The sequence below is a fragment of the Falco punctatus genome (genome assembly GCF_963210335.1).
Source record: "Falco punctatus genome assembly, chromosome: Z".
Lineage (NCBI taxonomy): Eukaryota > Metazoa > Chordata > Aves > Falconiformes > Falconidae > Falco > Falco punctatus.
Genome location: NC_137586.1, coordinates 55182430 through 55200324, shown reverse-complemented (window position 1 = coordinate 55200324; position 17895 = coordinate 55182430). Strand labels below are relative to the sequence as shown.

The 17895-nt window shown below is 43.9% G+C and overlaps 1 protein-coding gene across 2 annotated transcripts in view; it reads left to right on the top strand.

Annotated features, from left to right (window-relative positions):
- Positions 1 to 17895, top strand: part of SLC49A3 (solute carrier family 49 member 3) — a 75617-nt gene that overhangs the window by 22209 nt on the left and 35513 nt on the right. For both annotated transcript variants that reach the window (XM_080372733.1, XM_080372732.1), the window contains one exon: positions 1 to 17895. This exon is cut by the window's left edge and continues 14668 nt beyond it. In XM_080372733.1, coding sequence (XP_080228859.1) covers positions 17767 to 17895 — 129 coding nt within the window. In that variant the 5' untranslated portion in view covers positions 1 to 17766.

Below are 17895 nucleotides of genomic sequence, written 5' to 3'. Positions count from 1 at the left end.
TTCTTTATACTCAAATGCTAGCTTATTAGCATTTTTTAATTGTTTTGGAGAGTTAGTCCTCATTGTTAACCTGGGGGATAAACAGGCTAACAGTGAAGGAGTTCAGAGCAGGTGAGCAGTGAACAGGGCTAACAGCAATTAAGTGGCTCCTTTAGCCAGCACTCTGTGAAATTGGGTTCAGCGACCAATGTCAACCTAAACAGGTTTGTGAATACAAAGGTTTGTTCTTAAATCTATGCTCGAGGCATTTAAGTGAAATTTTCATTATATGTAAAGAGAAAGTCAATTCTTCACATTTACTTCTGATCTACAGAAGCGGGCAATCTGCTCAGTGGGCTGCTGCATGGACCGAGGACAGTGTTGCAGCTCTCCAAGCACAGGACTGCAGCTGTACTATCCTCCTCCTTTAGGAGTGGGCTTCCCAGCAGATTCCTGCAGGAGGACCCTTCACTTCAGTGGGGTGTGGGTAAGGGTGGGAATAGGTCTCTGGCAAAAAGAATTCTGTTGAGTGCTGCAGATTAGAATTGAATCGATTACTGAAGATAAATTTCTAATGGTTAATCAATACCCATTTATTTAAAGATTCAACTTGGCTCATGTAACACTGGGTAACTCGTCATTTTCATGCTACATTATACCCTGTATAGGTGCTGTTCTTTTTTCAGAGTTCGCTGTTGTCATAGCATTTGCATACTGAGCAGCCATCCAGCACTTTGTCAAAATAGCCTATTTGGCCAATAATACCAGCTCTATTACCATAGCATCTGAAATAAATATAATGCTCAACTATAGTTAAAAAAACATATAGATAAAAAAAATCTGCAAGAGCTAAGAGACCTACACTTCAGTAAGTGACCTTGAAAATAATTCTCCTCATTAGCCCCATATCTAACACCAGACGGACACTGAACATCCTAAAACTTTTCTGAATACAAATTAGTGCACGATTCTCCTTTGAGGAGAAGGAATTCTCTCAGTAAGATTTTCAGCACATCCTGATTTGGCAGCATGTGTAGCTTTTAAGTGGTGCAGTATGCAGGGGTTACTGTGCCCTGAAAATAGGAGCCATGAAGAAACAGCATTGCGGGGAACAGTAGGGAATGGCAGAAGTTACCTCCATTTGACCTGACATGATCCTTTTGGGTCCCTGCCTTGTAACTTGCACTCTGTGCAGGCAGAAAACATCCGTGGTTAGACTTCTTTTCCTAACTGTCTTTCCCTCATTAGAAACCTACATTTCAGCCCCACTTATGGCCTTCCTAGAGGTGCTAAGAAATCCATTTCCACTGTGGGTTTCCAGAGGTACTCCTCTGTCTGTGGTCAGGAGACAGCCTCTCAAGCTGCACTTCCCTGTCTGGGACTGGACCAGCCCAGAGCTGAGATATCACAGCTCTTCCCCGTGTTCTTTTCCTCCCACTAACCCCATGAGCCTCCAGCGAGTGGGTTTAAATGCTGACAGGGTTCTTGTACGTAGCCACTCTCCCCAAGTATGTAATCTTCACCAACAGTACAGCTCCATCTGTGCCGCATTTCCAAGCACATGGGGGAGGATCTGCAGGCTGCAGAATTATTTCAGTGGCATATGACTTCCACAAGCTTTTGCAGCCCTGAGTAGGCAAGAGTTTGTGGGCAGGGAAGGTGCTGTCCTACCTTTCTCTCTTCCTGCCTCCCAAGTTAGCCTCAGGATCAAGGTTAAGAATGCAAACACAGGATAAACTGAGACGCCAGGCTCCCACAAAGCAATGACAGCGATTAGTAGTGTAATCATGCCAAGACATTTGTGGGTTAGCTTACTGCAGTTCAAATTTAAAAAAGAAAATTCAGGAATGTTTTTGCATGATGAGAAATGCATGAAAGACTCACAGTGACAGGGTATTTCTATGGTGACCAGTGCGGCATCATATTTAGACTGTACTGGTAAGACATGTCGATGACAGAGTCCTGGCTTCTGAAGCAGCCAGATCTTTAGGGAAGCTGAGTATACTTTAAAAGGAGCAAGAAGATGTTTCAAATAGATAACAAAACAAAAACGCAGAGAGACTGTCCCATCCATGTAGAAATTTGTAGCTGAGGTATGAGGTCTCTTGGATTCCCAAGTACAGCTCTGCAACTACAACACTTTTTTCAGTATTACTGAAGCATTTCAGTACTTCAACAGGCAAAAAACAAGCAGACACAATAGGCACATTTATAAGCTGGATACCAGAGGAATACAAAGGCTGTATTTTCAGCTTCTCATTATTTTTAGCTTCTCATCACAGCTCATTTATTTGAGCATGCGCATTGATGTTTTGTTACTAAGGAAGCCAAGGCAAATCATGGGACACAAGACTCAGACCCAGGAAATAGAAACTAATTCCAAAGTCCGTATCTAGATATAAACCACATAGCATTTCTTAGAGGAGCTACCTGTAAAAGGGAAGCACATTATCCCTTAGCTCTGTGCTCATTTCCACTGCTGAACCCTCACATTCGGACCAAGCCAAGCTGACACTATTCCCTTTTCTTGACAAACTGAAACCATGTACCCTTGTTAGATTTCAGCTCTGCCCCTTTCCTTGCTAAGCTGTTTTTTTCTAAATAACACCTTCATAAACATCTCGTACTACTTCTCTCCCTAAAGGAGGCCATTAGCCCTTTCCACCTGCTTGTACCTGGGGCTGCTACTATAATTTCTGCCATCAACTTTTCTTACCCCTCTCCAGTGGCCAAAGCATCATCTAGGTTTACTTATGGAGGCCCCCAGACTCCCTTTCTCCCTGTAAGGCTTTCTTGAAGCTTTATACCTGGATGGATCCCACCTTATTTGCCTGGCTGTAACACAACACATTAAAAGTCTCTTTTTTAAAAACACTACTAACTTCTGAAATCAGGATAGATTTGGGGATCCTAGTTTGATGAAGAACAGGCAGAATAAATATGTTTGGTGACCTGAGGCCAGGACGGTTGTCACCAATCCTACAGCTTCAGGGCAAAGAAGCCTCACAAAAAATTATCTCCTCTGGCCTATTATTTGTCCCCCAAGGCAAGAATTCAACCAGCACACCGAGTACTAACACTGTTAGCTCTGGAATGCCAATGTTGCAGAGGATATTTCAGGAAAATGAGCAGAGTTAAAGCAATGTTCAGGAAGCTGTGAGATAGTATTGTAAAATAATTTTGTTCACAATGGACCTCTGGAGGTCTGTGATCCACCACTTGCCCCATCACCACCCATGGAGCTTAAAGGAGTGCCAGCTGAGTCAGGCTGCTGCAGGCCTTGTCCAGTGGAGCTGCGAAGACCCACAGGAGTGGGGATCCTATAGCTTCTCCGGGTCTCTCTTCCTGGGTCAAGCATCCTCCTGGGGAAGAAGGGGCTTCTTTGGTCTCTGGCCAGTGTCTTTGTTGCTGTCCCTCTGCACCTCTGGGAAAAGCCTGGCTTTTTCCTTTTTGTTCCCTCCCCCCAGAGAAGACATCCCAAAGATTCCTCCTTTCTCTTCCTGTCTCCAGATTGAGCAAAGGCCTTTCTTTCCACCTCCTTCCAGATGTGCTGTGCTCCAGCACCCTCACAGTCTCTGTGGCATCTACCAAACTTCTCCCATGGAGTAAACGGCAGCCCTGACCCCAAACTGGACACAGGTCCCTATATGCAGTCGGGGTCAGTGGTGCTGATGCAAGGGAAAGATGCCAAGGACTGGGATGAAGTGGCACAGAAGCAAGTTTAGGCATCTCAGTCTATTGGAGTTATCCAAAGCAGTGGCCTTCGTGCTTGCCTGGGTTTGAGAGGGGAATTACTGAGTCAGAAGTTGATGCACAAGATACCGTTTTTTCCAGGAGGAGACAGCAAAGTGTGAATGACACCAAATAAGGTGTATAGAATATTTCCTTAACACTGTGCCAGTCCTGCAGGGGAACATGGTTTAAAACTCAAGGGATGTCCCTTGTCCTCAAGGGATGCTGGACTAGATGTGTTTCTTTCTGCTGTCTCGTACCTCAAGTTCAGTCTGATTTTCTTTGGCCTCATAAGAGAAAAAAAAGTGACAGGTTTAAGCTTGTCATATATTTTTTTGCCATGAAACCCCCTAAATAATTGCACTTAGTAATTTTGGTTTTCATTACTGGCAGATGCTGATGTGTGAAACAGTGATCCGAAGTCTTGCGTAATAAAATGTATGCTGTTCCACTGCTTGTCTGTCCAGGACACAGAGTTTTCTTGTCCAACAGAAAACAACTGAAAGACTGCCTAACACTGCCACCTTGGGACTTCTACACACGCCATACTAATTCTTAAACGTCACTAGAAGTTTTTTAGTTCAAATTTTTGTAAGTACCTTCTAGAAATTACACAGAGGCTTGTCTTTGTATGAGATGATCTCATACGAGATCTCTCTCCAGTGATCTAAAAGCTATGCATTTCCATTCAAACAAATTATTTTCAGGACTAACTAATTATCTAAAAGTGTCTTAAAAACTTCTCTCTCAAAACCACAGATTAAATTTGAGACATAAAAATGTCTAGAAATTATCTTAGGTTCTTTATATAAGCTATTGATTTTGGAGCTTGACTTCAAAGGTGATCAGTTACAACTGCACTCTAAGTAGCTTAAGTAAGATCTAAATTTGAAAAACTAAAATGAATGGTTTTAGCAGAGTAAACCCCATGGTTCAAACGCAGCCCTACTGTAGTCATTTTAGTACTTGCAAACCACTCTAGAGGAAGAGAAAACATGATCAATCCTTTCCTTTGAGTGGAAGGAGCTTGTTGTTCCCAAACCTATAGTCTCAGTGCCTGTATGATGGGGAAGTGAAAACCACATATAATTACTGTATGCAAGATGCTTAACAGTGGTCTGGGAGCCACCAGCTGCTTTTAATTGCAGAGAGCGCAGACCCTGTCTATATAAACGCAGCCATTAATTCCAGCTTACTCTCCCATCTCACCTGAACAACTGGCTCTTGGTGGCCCCACTGAAGCAGGGTGGTTGGACCAGATGACCTCCAGAGGTCCCTGCCAACCTCAGCCCTTCTGTGCCTCTGTGATTCCATGATCCCCACCATAGCAATAAGGAGATGCTATCAGCACCCACCTTGAGACAGTCCTGTCTGAGGCCCTAGTCAAACCCCAGGTCAGGAGGTCTCCACTCTTTACTCCTGCCTTTGCTCTAACCAGAGCCCAGCAAGACCCTTACCAGCTGCAATGGCAGGCTGAGGGGGAAGAAGACAAAGCATTTCCTGCTGGCCTGAAGTCACTTGGTAGGAGCTTGCACTGAGTAGAAAGCTGAAGAGGGTGTGAAGATGGTGAGGCGCTCACCTCAGCACAGTGTGCAGAACTGCAAAGCAGAACCACAGCACCAGAGCTGAAGCCCCATGCATTCCCTGGCCTCACCTGGGGGATCAAGGAGACCCCAAACCTCGGAAGTCCATAAAACACAGGCTCCCACATGAGGTCGGATAGAAGTGTCTTTCAGGTGACAGGCTGCTTCTCTGGAGGCCTGTGCTGGTGATGAGGGTAGCTTTACATTGTTGTGGAAGAAGAGAGACTGGTGCTGAAGAAGCAGTTCTTTAGGAACTCACTGCTGGCTGTCATTGCATATGGGAGGAAGCCCTTTGTACAGATTATGCCTTCAGCTGGCCTTAATGGAATAGCTGTGGTCAGTACATGGGACATGTCAGCGAGGCAGGGAATACAAAAGTCCACAGGCTCACAGGCAGCATGACGCAAGGCACAGAGCTGCGCCGTCCTAGCAGGATCATTGACAGGAGGCACAAGTGCATCCAGTGTGATAAACATGAGAAACCCTCCCAAACACCACAGGCTTCGGGAGTCCTGACTGTGGTTGCCCTTGCCTTTGTAATAACATTTCCACGCTCCAAATAGTCTCCCATATCCACCCACTGCAAACTACCAGCGGGAAAAACAGGCTGCACATCACAGGCAGAGCATTCAGTTTGGCGTAGAAGGAGGTGACATGAGTCTCAATTCATTCTCCATACCCTTTAGGACATTGTTAATGTGAACAAATACATTCCTGCTCTGAAGTTATTTTAAAGAGCAATTTTACAGATTATATGCAGAAATGACCCGAACATGGCTGATGAAATTTATTATGCTCTTTAATGTTCTTGCAACAAAAAGATCTTGTCATTCTGCCCTCTATGCAAACCCGGTTCAAAAGCATGCTTAAAAAAATATTAGCCTAACAAGTCATTCTTGCTGGACATAAACTGAACAAATATAATTCAGCTGCTGACTCAGATTAAATGGAAGCAAGAGACAAAATTCCTGAACACAGAGTGATTTAGAGGTGTCGGTAGGGCAACAATACATTGTCAAGTTTTATGCTAAGCGTGAGTCTGGGTAAAGAGACTTACAAGAAAAAACATATTGGACAACACAGAGACTGCTGCGAATGGGGATTGGGGTTTCCATACCCTATTGCAGTCCAGGTTGCTCTGCAATGAAACCTAGTTCTTGTGGCACTGAATGACTGTATTTGAATGTCAAATTTTCACTAAAAAGCCTCTTGAAAATGCAGGAGTCTTTTGGGAGGAATGTGGAAATTAAATTAGGAAATCCTAAAAGCTTGGGACCAGGAGGCAATGATAAACTTCAGATTTTTTCTCTTAAATGAGTGATTTGCTATCTGGGTAGCATTGGGGAAAACGGGGCAGAGCAGGGATTAGCTTTTCTTCATTAGTGAATATTTAGGTCAGGCAAGTCTAGGGCTGACCCCTAGGCTAAAAGCCTGCTCTCATGTTTTGCTGTTGTTGCATTGTCTGAAAAAGGATTTATGAACCACATTGTCATACCAGATGTGCTATTGTCTAAAAGTTGCTTTTTTCCCAGTTTGCTTGGGACAGAGCAGAGTTTTATAGTAGGCATTTTTCCATTTATGGTTCTTGCCCACTTGCTGCCAAGCCTGTAAATTATCTTGTTAGAAGCCTTTTTTAGGAGGATTTCGTGGAGATAGGTGCTTTGGTGTACAAAAAGATTCATTATTTTGAAATGTGCTTTTTCTCCTGGTTTTAAATTCAAGCCAGATCTTTCAGCATGCTCTACAGAAGGGATGCAGCAGCAGATTTGGGAAGCTTTTCCCCCCATTTCTGAGGCAGTAACCCTGCAGCAGGCTAGAGACCTTAGTTCCCAATATCTGCATGGATAGATGGAAAATACTCCAGAAAAGATAGCAGCAACTTCCCATCAGAACCTTCTATGGCTTAATTAAAGCCAACGTACCTGTATCAGGTGTTTTCATCTTGATAATCGGGCAGGTTCCCCACTTTTTTTTTCCCCAGGTATTTAGCATCAGCAACATATGACTAATGTGCTAAAACAGTGTTTCTTTTCACACTGCTGCTATGGAAAAACTCCTACAATTTCATGCAAATTAGTTTTAGCCTAGCAGTTGCCCTCCAGTGTGTGTGGTATACATTTATATGTGTTATGAGTGGGATTTGTTAAATTGTGGTGTTTCTGATGTGCCTTAGAGCTACAGGTCAAAGGCGAATTGACTGCCAGTATGTGACTGACTCTCATTCCGCAGCTGTTCAACCGTATTTCCAAGGCAAGCCATTAGAGCATTTGACCCTGGGATCCAGAACAATCCACAGTAGGAGGAAGCATCCAGAAGAAAGGCAAAGCATAGCCAACATCACAGAGCATAAGCTTTGGCTTGAGTGGTGCTTGTTGTTCATGCCGCATGCACATTCTCAGCAAGGGACAGTCCATGCTGTTGTTTTATCTACTTTCCCCTATCAATGGGCTTCATCTTAATAAGAATCTCCTTCCATGATTTGTTCACTATTAACTTCGTAATAGTTACTCTAGTTTAAATATTGAACATTATCTAGCACACTTGCTGCTGAGTGATGTTATTCTACCTAGTCCTTTATTTCCCTGATTAGTTAATATGCTGTCACTTGAAATGGTGCTAGTCTGCCAAATTAGAACCAGATTAAAGAAAAGAAAACAAACTATTAATATAGGACCTAACTAAATGCTGAAAAGTTCCCTGAGAGCTTCAGTGATTGTTTTACTATGAAGTCTTTTATCTAAGTGAACTTTGATGTTGAACCTAAATAAAGGTGAGAAAGTTAATTGGACTTTTTACTATAGAATTAGCATAATCAGTCTACCTTTCAAGCTGCCAACTCTGTTATAGCAGAGGCCAAACAAGAAAATTAGCAAAGTTTGAATATATGAATGTCTTTGGTTTTAAGAATGATATCAACAAGTCTTATGCAAGATACTTCCCCTTAGGACAATGAAAATATGGGAGAATGGTTGTATAGCTAAGTTGCAGAGAGATAGTTTTTTGCCTTCTCAAAGGTATTTGAAATTTTTATTCCAATATAGAGGGAAGCCTTATTATTGGACAGTCTTTGCTTGTACACTAACACATGCAGATTGCTATAGGTGTTGCAGGGCTCAGGGGAGAAAACCTGGCCTATATGTATTAAAAAACAGATATCAGAAGCTAGGGTCTTAATCCCTGCCCCAGGATCTAAATAAATTGCACCAGTGTCAGAAGTGGTGAGCATGCAGCAGCTGACTGCAAGGAAGGCTTATGAGCATGCGCTGGTGAAGTGCAAATCCCATGGAGTCTCTAAGCTTCCTGTAGAAACCAATACTTTTTCACATTGTTATGTTTTGTTATTTTTCTATTTATATGTCGCGACGGAGGGAAGACACAGTCTCTCAATATGAGTGATCAGCAGACTTCATTTATTGTGCCTTACAGTCATCTTTTATGCCTTGTTATAATTAGCTCATATATATTACAAAAGTTAAGCTTATTATTGGTTAGTTGCCTAAATGCCAAGCCCGCCCCTAGTTTCTCTTCTGTAGTTATCTGTTCCCACCGCGATCTTCCTGTTACTGTGTAACAAGAACAGCCAAAGACAGTGCATTTTTGCTTTACTTCACCTAAGCTGAGAGCAATGTGCATTTTTGTCCAGCCAGCTGGACTATGTCTATGTGAACTTTTTCAGCTAGCCAGTTATCCACATTTATATGCTTTATTTTTATTATAAACTATAAATAGTATTTATAATTTTTATTTTACATAAAGTTTATTTGTCAACATTATTAAAATAAAATAATGTACTGATAAATCATTATTTATTACAATAATATTATACTCTCATTATAAATTAAATATTTTAAATATTATCTTTATTAAATTATTATTTAGTATTTAGTAAACAATAGCTTACAGTCCATTGCAGACATCATCTCTACCCTAGCTGTGGGACAAGAAAGAAAGGAAGTCATGGAGGAGGAGAAAGTGAATTCTAAGATGCAGCCCTCTCCACTCAGTTTTTTTTATTTGGCCTGTTTCTAGATTTCAGCACCAAATTGAAAGCTTACCTTGAACAAAATTCCTCGTGCCCTGTTGGCTGTTCAGTAACTGCACTGACTGAGCAGTTTTACTGTGGTGCTTATACTGACTGTACTTGGAGACAAAGCGGAGGAGAGCAGCTTGATATATTGTCAGTAGCAAGCTGCTTTTTCCACTTTGGGGAATCCGGTGTCTCAGGAGGCAACAGGAGCTTTGGCTGCAATTCACGGTATGCTCCCATGAGAAAGACAAGGGCACGCCTTTTTGCCCAACATTGCTATTCATTTTCTGAATGCGTAGGTGCATAGGTGAAAAGTAAGCAACCTCACCTGCATGAAATGAGTGTGCACATTTCCCCATTTATATTTAAAATACGGGATCTTAACTGGAAACCTTTGAGTCAGCAAGGGAGCCCACCTAAAAATGCAATTGATGGTGTGCTCCACGTGGAAATGCACAGCTGGATTTTACAGCGTTAATGCAGTAAATTTTGGTAAATTATTGTCATGGATTTTTTTCTTTGCATTATTAATGAGTCAGCATAATGTATTGCGACATCAGCCTGAACGGCTGACTGGGTTGGCTTTGCTATTACAGTTTACATTTGTTTTACAAGCAATCAGTTCTACATGGATTATCTTTACTGGCCTCTGCTATGAAGTTCATCACAAGCTCTTTGTATGAACAACTCTTTATGCTGTCTCTGTGCAACACTAATATATCTTCTGAGCATGCATAAAGGCCATAATGACAGTTAAATCTGACATTTCTTCTGGAATAAAAAATGCATTCAGGTCTGTCACTGAGAAGTCTTGCAGTCTGTGCAGTCTATCGGGTTTTCTAAGTCAAATGATTATTCCAGCTTCCTAGTCTGAAGCCACAGGATGTAAAAACCCCATCATTTATACAGATCCTAATTACTTGCTAAAAGTATCCAAAATTATCTGTAACAATTCTGATTTTAAAAACTTGTGCTATTAAGAACACTTAAATGGTGTAATTGCATTTCCAGCTATACTAGCATGTGTGACAGCACGGAATAGAGAATGAATCAGCCTCTAGGTGGTTAGTTTATGATGGGAGTTTAGCTCTGCAGCATCAAAAGAAACTTCAGTGATTCTGCAGGGCCATAAAGGGAATTTCAAATTATAAAAATTGGGATGTCTATAAAATATTTCTGCCTTTAGATCTGTTAATAATGCATTGGAGCAAGAACTGGGTATTTGCTCAAGGTGGGAAGCAACTGTGGAGTTCAGCATGGGAATACAAAGAAGGTACTTTCTGAAATACGATCCTAGTCTAGCAGGTTAAAGGTAGGACCTGAAATATATTCCACACATTTTCTTAGCAACTCTGTGATCCTCTGAACCAAGAATCATTAAGACTGAAAAAGCACCAAGAAAATAGGCATTGGTTTGGGTTTTCTTTAGCAGCTGATTTTTACTTTCTGTTCTGGTATAATAAAAACCCAAATTGTTCTTTCTACAGAAGCTGTCTTCTCCATGGGTTTCTGTCCAGTATCCACTCTGCCACATCTCTTGTTTTGGTCTCCCTCTAACACCTGGTGTGACTCCCATGACCCTGAGCTCTTCATACGTAAGTGGAATGAGGGTTCCAGAGGCAGTGTGTGCTGCGGCTGGCTTGGCACAGGAGTCAGGGTGCCAAGCTGTCCAGCTTACCAGCAGGGGAGCTGGCCAGAAGAGAGAATGCCTGACCTCCCTGTCTTCCCTTACATACAGTAGCAGCCATCTGTCTTCCCAGATACCAAGTTTTACTAAATTTATAAGACATCAAAGTCTTTGGGATATCCACCCTTCCATCTAGCAAGACTGAAGCTGGCCAGTAGATACAAAAGTTACTTGGGAGAGGGACCAAGAAAATGGATACGCACAGATAGCATGGATGCCTAATTCCCTTTTCCAAAGCAACCTTCTAAAAAGGCTCAGGGCAGCCTCTTATGGCAGGATATTACAACACTTATGAGACCACTCCTTTAGCAATGAAAAGAAAAATAATAAGCAAAGTGTAATCCACAGTAAAAACTCACATGATAAAAAAACAGAAGACATGACAAAGGGACAGCCTGTACTCAGAAAAACAAAGCATGCAGTTTCCAGCTAAATCCTTGTGCCTCACAGTCAGCACTGAAAAATACATGTGCCTGATGGAGAAAGAAAAGGAGGAGGGAGGAAAAGATGAAGTTGTAGTATAAAAAAAAGCCACTAGGAAATAAGTTTGAGGGGAGTGAGGAACAACAAGTGGAGAACCTTGAATATTTCTTTCCTCTGAATTACCTTATACTATGTTAAGGAAAGCTTACAAATTGAAATTACTGATTGTCAGTGTGCAAACAATTGTTTTTATGTAGACATACTGATAATTCCACTCACTCGTCTTATGTGAGTGGGTAACTGGTGTAGACATAAATGGAAAAAAAATGGCTTAAGGATGATTAAACACCAAAATAAGAAAACATTTTAAAATATCAGGTAATATTTTGAGTCTTCCATTGAGTTATCTTAGGCTTCAGAAAAGATTGGCAGCACAGATACAGCAATCAGGTGTGTGTTTTTCTTCACATTCATACAGTCCACATGCAGAACTTTCTAAGGCACATGTAATTTATCAAAAAAAGTCCTATTGTCATGTTGGGTCCACCCATTTGTAGAAACGGTTGCAGCTACAAAGACAAGTCTGTGCTTTGCCTTGGAAAAAGGAACATCCCCACAAGAATGAGCGAGCTGAAGTGTAGACAAGTCTTTAAAACTTTATTCTGTAGAAAAGTTTATTCAGAGATAAGACTGAATGACGGACTAGTCTTTCACTGCTGTTTAAGAGTGGTGGAGGTGACTGTTGGCTGCTGCACTTCTGTCAGCTGCTTCCAATTCTTTTAGAGGACTTGTTGGTTTTCCGGGCTCACAACTGCCAGAGGTGGGAACAAGAGGAACCGTTTCCAGGACTTGCCTCACCATGAAGAGATTCAGCACCTTGACAACTGGTTTGCTACCCAGAGTGTTGGACATATATTTTTCTGTCTCCTAAGATATTTTTCTAGTTTGACTGGCTTGTTTTGCTCTGTTTGGCCAAGAAGCAACTATGTCTGGAGGAAAATATCAGGTTCAGCAGTCTGCAAGCATGCCAGTGCTGTGACTGCTGCATTCTTGTTTCCTTTCCATACCTGCCAGTAATGCAGAACTTGCAAACGCAATAGTCTCTTGCATTCTGGGAGATCCTTTGTGCTGGTTTGCTCTGGGTGCTTAACAATTGCTCTCCTTTTTTCCCCCCCCCTTTTTTTTTTTAGAAAAAAAATATGATCTTCTGCTCCGTGAAGGGTCATAGACTGGCATTGGGAACAGTCTTGGAAATAAAGATTTTACTAATTTTTTCCAATTCACCTTGGACTGTCCACTGTGGAAACAAATAGGATGGTGGCCTCCAGGTCTGCAGTGAGTCTTCAGATCCCTTTCTGCCCCAATCCATACAAATACATACAAATACAAATTAGCATTAAAATGTCCAGATCAACCAAAAGCCAGGATTCCTGGGAAAGTCCCCTCATGCTTCTAGTACCAGGCTGGAATACAGTACAGCAGAGGTTGGTGGATCTATCTATGTAACACCAGCACTTTAGACTATATTTTTGTGGCATTAAAATTAATGAAGACTTGCTAATTTAAACATTAAAACCTTAGGAAATGCCAGAATAAAAATTGTTTGAGCAATCCTAATTCCACCTTCACCCCCATACACACACTGTGCACCCAATGAGCCTGCAAGATCTTTAATTACACTTTCAGGTACCATTTTAACCTGGGCTCCTTAGATATTAAGGAATGCACAAAACTAGTGTGTCTGCCTGTTTTCTTCCCCTTTCCCTTCCTGTTTTGTTTTGTTTTGAGTTTTTTTCTTTACTGTTAGCAAGTTTTAATGGAACTTGCTAGAGGGACAGCCTTCTCAAAACCAGCAATGTTCCTCATTTTCATTAAAATCTGTGGCTGGAGAATAACGTGTTAGCCCCCCAGCACAGAAAATCTGCAGTGTCAGCAGCAAGCAGATAATCCATGCAGCAGGGGGATATTACTAATGTCCCAACCGTGATGAAAGGGTGCAACTTAGTCAATGCTAGTCAACCCAATGCTAGGTGCACCTCTAAGGTATCTGGCTTCTTAGCTCTGCAGCTCAGGACATCTTGTTCCCTGCCTCTTTCAGTGCATAGCAGGAGAAGCAGCATCCTTTCACTCTGTCACTATCTCCAGCAGTGACAAAGTCTCTGCAACTTCAACCAAGTGCAAGAACAAGCCATCTCAATATTCAGGAAAAAAGGAGATGTGTCAGCAGACCAGCTTTCGTGAGTAGGGAATCGTGGCAGAACTCCAGTGCAGAAGAACATACGGGAGGTGGAAGCAGGGATGGGCTACAAAGGGAGAAATTAGAAACATTGCCTGGGCATGTAGGGATGGTGCCAGGAAAGCCAAATCTCAGCTGGAGTTTCAACTTGCACGTCAAGTGTAACAACAAGAGGTTTGGCTGCTAAATTAGTGGTAAAAGGCTGAACAAGGAAAATGGCAGACAGTTACTGAACAGGCTGAGTGATTTAGTGAGAGTGGACAGAGACAAACCTGAGAAACTCAATGCCTTTTTTATCTTAGTCTTCACCAGCAAGGTCTCCCAGGCTTCAAGGCCTGGCATTCATGGAGGGCAAGGATGACCATTAGTGGGTAAGCCAGGGACTGCTAGATAAAACTTGTACAAGCCCATGGAACCAGAAGAGCTGTGACCAAGGATGCTGGGAGTGCTGGCTGATGCCACAGGAAGGCCACTTTTGATCGTCATTGCGAGAACATGGATACCCCTGCCAGCTGGAGAAATGTTGCATCTGTATTCAAAAAGCACTGAAAGGACAGCCCAGGCAGCTGCAGGTTGTCCAATCTCACTTCAATCCCTGGAAAAAACATAACCAAGTTCTCTTAGATAATATTTCTGGGCACATGAAGGAGAAGTAGGCAATTTGGAATAATGAGTATGGGTTTACTGAGGATAAGTCATACCCGATGAACCTGTCTGATCGCCTTTTTTTGATGACAGAATTACATTTGTGAATGGAGGGAGAGCAGTGGATGTCATTTAACATGAGTTTAGCAACATTTTCAACACTCTCTCCCACAAAGTTTTTGTATCTGAGTTAGGATATTATGGTCTGGATGGATAGCCAACTGGATGGGTAGAGTACTGGTTGGATTGGGTCAGTGGGTTGTGGTTAATGAGCTGTACTCTGTCTGAAGGCTGTGCTGTGGCATCTATCCTAGGACTGATCCAGTAGTAGAATGGGTTGCTCAGAGAGGTTGTCCAGTCTCCATTGTCAGAGGTTTTCAAGACCAGATTGAGCCTCAGGCAAGCTGTTCTGACTTGATCATTGACCCTGTTTGAACAGGAGAATCAGAGACCTCCTGAGGTCTCTTCCAACTTGAATGATCCTATAATTCCTACCATGAGTGCTCAATACTGTAAAGCTGCTTTGGATGCAGAATCCTCTCCCAACAGTAAGTTTTTCCATGCCCATTTTACAACCAACGTACAGAGACTTCAGCTACCCATTGCTGAAAACCTTCTTTCACATGTCTGCTGTCTCAGCGTTCCCCTCCCTGACAGAAAACAAACATGGTCTTTTTGTTGTTGTTGTTGTTGTTTTGGTTTTGGCTGTTGGTGGTTTTTTAGCAGGGACAGTTCAGTGTGCAAATTGTGTAGCTGGGTCTGTTCAGTGTGTATTACATGTTCACACATCAGAGAACACAGGTGCCTCAGTACAACTACCTACAAAACAAGAAGCTGCTTAACTGAGAAGCACCTGTAACATCTGACTTATCCTGCCAGTTCCTGAAAACAAAAGCCAGGATGAAAAGAAGGTATAGAATGTGCTGGGGTGTGGGGAAGAGAAGGTGGCACTGGGAAGAAAGGGACTGGTGGAAATGTATCAGGCAGAAGCAGAGCACCAGGAAAGAATCAAGAGGTGGAAGGCAGATGAGGCCATTCTCCTTAAACACTAATCCTACCACTGTCCTTGGTGTGCTGCCAGTAACACAGTGGCGCCCCTGTTGATGGGAGACGTCATATAGAGCAAAGCAATGAAGTTGCACAGAGCTGCTCTGAGTGGTTTTAGCTCCCTACAGCCCCAGAATAGTCCTTGCAGTGTACATACAGCAAGGCAATATAACTAGGAGAAGCATGAGGAGGGTGGGGGGAAATTGAATTTCCTCCCAGATACAATCAACTTACACAGGTTTTTCTGATTGTTCTGGTCCAAACAGCAAAGCAGTTCACTTCTGCTGCAGTTGCTTTTTTCCCTTTCTGTGGCCTTGCTTGATACATACTTTCTGATGTCTGCACCCAAGGTGACAAGGCTCACATAGACAGCATGTCCTTCACTGTCCAGCTACAATGCATTCCTGGACTGGATTTCAAGTAGAAAACAGCACACCATGTTATCTTGATGTAAAAAATAATGCAGAAAGGGGCTAAACAGGGCAGCCTTAATTTTGGCCTACAAATATGTGCAATTTGAGCTTTTTGTGTATTCTAGTAACAAGATGGACAGCAGAGAGCAGAAGCAGCAGAGGTATTTCACATGGGATCCTGGTTTCTGCCAGCATTATTCAGACTTCTTTGATGGTAACACAGATTTTGAGCTGAAAAGGAATGGACGCAATGGACAGATCACATGAACAGAGCCTCAGAGAAGTTAGTTTTCATACAGGGCCTGCCTGCCAACGAGAGAGACAAGGGAGAGGAGGGAATGGTGTTTCTCTTAGAAAGTACTGACTGCTGGGTCTTTCTGCTGTACCATACACCTGGGCCTCTTTCCAGTATGTTGATATGCAAGTTTCTCCCCATGTGTCAGCACTGATGGGTCAGAAGGGCAGTTAACTCATGCACACAACCCAGCTCACAGCATGTCTTTTCGGAGCAGGACAGACGTTGCTGTACGTCGGCATGCAGCATACAAACAGCAGTGCTCTTTGTCAGCAGCTCGTAAGCCAGGCAAACCTGGCCAGGCATTTGTAGACAGAGGAACAGGTCAGTCATTAATATTACGTTAATAGTCCCACCTGCTATTACTAAATGTCAAACCCCAGTTCCAGCTGAGGAAGACTGGAAGGCACAATCTGTCAAGTCAGTAAAGCTTGCTCATTAGCACAAACAACCCATGCTTCTCTCTACCCTGCAACAACAGGCTTGACTTTGGGTTGAAATGCTTTCTTCTCCCTCCTTCCTCTCCCCACCTCCTCCCTCGACCTCCCTCCACTCCCCCCACCCTGGCATGGGAAATTTCAGCTAAATTTGTTTCATGAGAGAATACTTGCATGCAGGATAACCCTTCCTATCCGCTCTTCCAAATATGTCCAAAGCACTTGAAATAAGGTTTTTCTCACAGTAAATGACCCCACCTCTGAAGAGAGGGTGTAGAGTTCTTAGCAGGCTGTGGTGAGGAATGGCACAAGTTTCAAAGGGCTGAGTGAGAGGTGACAGGTGGGTGACAGTGCCTTGGGGCCACTTCTGGGAGCCTGTTGGCTCAGCGCTTCTGAAACTGAGTGGTGGGGTTGTGGGAGGGTGATCATGTCTCGGGGCTGGGAGAAAGACATCCAGGCATTGCCAATGTCCAACCAACCTGAAGTCACATAGAATCATAGAATCGTTTGGATTGGCACATATCTTGTTTAGGAGTGGAGAAGGCTTTTGCTTTGCACTCCCGGCTTTTTCTCTTGGTGAGTATTTCAGAAGATCAGAGCTAGTGTGGGTGCCTCTGCATTGGGGGAAGAAGCTACTGCCGTCTGCAGCATCATCAGTCATATAAAACCATAACCAAACTGTACATCCCATGGCTGATAAACCTCTGTGGGTCTTAACAACCTCCCTTCATTCTCCTCTGGTCCTTTTTCTACTCCAGTAAGCCATCACCCTGGGACAGGGCTTCCCCCTCCTGCTGCCACCAGCACCCCCGGCCGCGGAAGCGCCACTGAGGATAACGAACGTGGGGCTGCCGGAGGGTAGCAGCGATGCTGCTGAAGTTCTTTTAACGACAGACGAGGAAAAAGGGTTTTGTCGCCGACCGCCCTGGCGGCCCGCCTTCCCACCACCTCGGCAGCCCCGTGCCGGAGCACCGGGCCTTCCCCTCTGCCAGACGCGACAGGGCAAACCCGGCCCCGCGGGCACCGGCAGCCCGCTCCGGGCTGGGCCCAGCACCCGCGGCGAGCGGCTGTCGCTCGGCTTCGGCGCCGCTCCGCAGGGCGCCTCCGCACCGCTGGCCCACGCTGCGTGCCGTGCCGTGCCGTGCCGTGCCGTGCCGTGCCGTGCCGTGCCGCGCTTCGGCCGGGGCCGCCCCCGGCAGGCCGGGAGCGCGGCGGGGCGGGGCCGGGCAGGGCAGTACCGAGCTGTGCCGGGCCGTGCCGTGATGGAGGGTTCCGAGGCGGCGAGCCTGCTGGGGGAGCGCGGTCCGGGGGGGCAGTCCCCGTTCAAGACGTACCGGCGGCGCTGGCTCCTGCTGGCCGCCGTGTGCCTGCTGAACTGCTCCAACGCCATG